General features: G+C 49.1%; 1 protein-coding gene across 1 annotated transcript; it reads right to left on the bottom strand.

The window, feature by feature from the left end:
* Positions 1-456: 456 nt before the first annotated feature.
* On the bottom strand, positions 457-1,084 carry LOC123431211. Its single transcript, XM_045115038.1, has 4 exons — positions 948-1,084; positions 780-805; positions 589-704; positions 457-483 (listed from the first exon to the last, which is right to left on the bottom strand). Exons 1-4 carry the CDS (start codon positions 1,082-1,084, stop codon positions 457-459), a joined length of 306 nt encoding a protein of 101 aa, XP_044970973.1.
* Between the last annotated feature and the right edge of the window lie 1,600 nt (positions 1,085-2,684).

Below are 2,684 nucleotides of genomic sequence, written 5' to 3'. Positions count from 1 at the left end.
TTGGTTTTTGAGAAACTACGGAAAATTCTAAGAAACTTACATGTTGAAATCATTTTAATCCGATGCACGGTTGATAATCTACGAGCACTTGAAAAACAAATCATTTTTTCTAAAAAAAGAAGATAAAATTATAGGTTGTAGAAAAGAAAGAAGAACTAAAAGGGCCCATACAGAACACATGCCCGCAGGTCCAAAGGGCGCAGGGTTACTATGATGGGCACTGGGCGAGCTATTCTACTCATAAAAGATCAAAGCAACAAAATAATAAAAGGGCTGCCAGGGATTCGATCCCTGGTCGCTTGGGGAACTAATTGTGGCACTGGCCACTAGGCCAGATACACTATCGTCTCCATGGAACGACTGCAGACTTGATGAACCTCACGGTGGGTCACCAGGGCGCTGACCAGCTGGGCTACGGTGGACTTTAGTACACAAACGATGACTGCGCGAGAAGTATCATACACGCACGCTTAACTGACGAAACTGCAAAACGAGACAGAACAACTCTGTTTCAGATGCAGGTTGCTGGGCTGCGCGACGCGACGAACAGAGCGATGGTCGGCGGATCCAGGGCGAGGCGATCCATACCGAGAGCAGGGATGGGCTGTTCCAGGACTGGGGCATCCATTCCTCGCGACAGGAGCTCGATCCGACGCACGAGCACATGGGAGAGGTCCAACTCCTGCTTGCTAACAACGATGTTCCTGAACCAGCGAGAGAAAGAATTCAGAGGAAGAGAGAGACCCGAGGGGAGAGGGAAGGACGTGCAACCGGCCTACCTGCTGGTGGAGCTCCGGCGAGGAGATCCTTGGGGCGGCCGGGGCAGCCTGCAGCAGCGGAAGCTGGCCACGCTGGCCATGGCGGCTCCTGTGGCTGTGAGCTGAGTTCGCTCCCTGACAGAGAAGGGGAAAAAAACCAAGAGAGAGAGAGAGATAGATCAGAGGAGGAAGGAGATGGGAAGGAGCACGAGGAAGAACAGAGAGCATGGGACGGCGGTTCGGCTCACCGGCGGGAGGACGAGGCGGGGCGGAGGAGGATTCGAGCGGCAATGATGTCCATGGCCGTTTGCCTGTTCCTGGTTCATGGGGAGAGATGAGATAGAGGAAAAATTCAGAGAGGAAAAACACGGGCAGAGAAGCAGAGAGAGAGATGGCTAACTGTGAAGATCCTACCAGCGGCAATGGAGGATCTCGTGGGTTGGGTGCGGCAGGTTGGATGGATGGATTGGGTTGGATTGGCTAGCGCTGAAATACAGCAGAGATGGTCGGAGGCTGCTCGTTGTCGTCATGGATGCCGAGACAGAGGGAGGCGGCGGCGACTGCGGGTGGATGGGACAGATGCAAGATTTTAGGGTTGAGTTTGGTATATATAGCAGCGGGTTGGGTTTTAGGGGCATCTGGACCATCCGATTAAGATCGGGTGGTCGAGATAAATAGGTTAGGAAGTCCAATGGACAAACCGATGACGGTTTGCGGTAAAGCGGGGTTGATCCGGACCCCATGGTCACGAGCGTACTTTCGGGTCGGGGGGGTTCGGACCGGGCTGCGCGGCAACGAGATTTTTAAAACACCGATGACGTCCGACGGTAGATCGACTACGGTGCCGCTACGGTCGACCGTTCGGGGACCAGACGGACTCCGATCGTGACGAAATTCGACAGGCGGCCTGGCTATATTAAAATAAGACCGCACGTCAAATCTCAACCCGATCAGAGAAAGTTTTACGCAAGCTTTAAAAACAGGGTTTTGACGGTGCCGCGGGCGCGTGCGTGTGCGGTCGGACTCCGAACGGTCAACGACGAGAACCGGCAACTAACAACGGATGCGAGTTTTGAAAACTGGCGGCAACGGGATGCCGATGCAAAGCTGATGATGCGCATGATGCAAAGATGATGCGACAAAAGAAAAATAGACACACGACGAAAATGGAAAGAGAGAGGAATCTTCTGGAACGTCGGCATCGGGCTGTCACAACTCTCCTACACTACAAGAAGATCTCACCCCAAGATCCAAGAATGAAAGGGGGGATAGGATGAGAAAAGCAAAAGGTAAAACTTAGTCGCTTCTTTGACAAACGAGTGAAACGAACGATCCTTGAAGGTTGCAAAGAGATGAGGAATGATAAGAGAAGAAGCAAGAATTCACGGAAAATTTCGGCAGCACTTCAGTAGGAAAATGGGACAAAAAATTCGATAAGAAGAGAGAATTAGACAATATACATAACAAACAACTAAATAGAACAAGGGAACACCATGATCTTGATAGAACAACATAATAGACCCAAAAGAGCAACAACACAATGCCTCCGGAACAAGAGAATATGAACTAGCTCAAGCAGAAGAAGAGAATGAAGAGAAGAATGACAACTATCATCACAAATGAACTTGGCAATCATCCTTACAAGAAGAATTGAACGGAGTTGTTGGGAAAACAACAAAGAAAAGAACAAGATAGTAGTGGGCTTATGGAAACCTTTTCAAACTAATGAAGTGACAACCAACCACTAACAGAAACAAGGATTGATTGGGAGAAACAAGATATGAACAATTTCTTACACCAAGAGGATACATTGAGAACTTGGATGAAAGACAAGCACCATAATAGCAACAATCCATAGGAAAAGCTTTAGGTGAAATCCAAACCAAGATTGCTCAATGAAGAAATCATGGGTTGAAAATATCTCAT

Source organism: Hordeum vulgare, chromosome 2H (genome assembly GCF_904849725.1).
Source record: "Hordeum vulgare subsp. vulgare chromosome 2H, MorexV3_pseudomolecules_assembly, whole genome shotgun sequence".
Lineage (NCBI taxonomy): Eukaryota > Viridiplantae > Streptophyta > Magnoliopsida > Poales > Poaceae > Hordeum > Hordeum vulgare.
The sequence above is the reverse complement of the archived record's forward strand: the minus strand, read 5'-3'. Positions and strand labels throughout refer to the sequence as shown.

Coding starts and splice junctions, on each gene's coding strand:
- LOC123431211 (XM_045115038.1), bottom strand. CDS start 1,084: ATGAACCAGGAACAGGCAAACGGCCATGGACATCATTGCCGCTCGAAT. Junction 806..947: donor GTGCTCCTTCCCATCTCCTT/CCTCCTCTGATC, acceptor CCGCCCCAAGGA/TCTCCTCGCCGGAGCTCCAC. Junction 705..779: donor CGCCGGAGCTCCACCAGCAG/GTAGGCCGGTTG, acceptor TCGCTGGTTCAG/GAACATCGTTGTTAGCAAGC.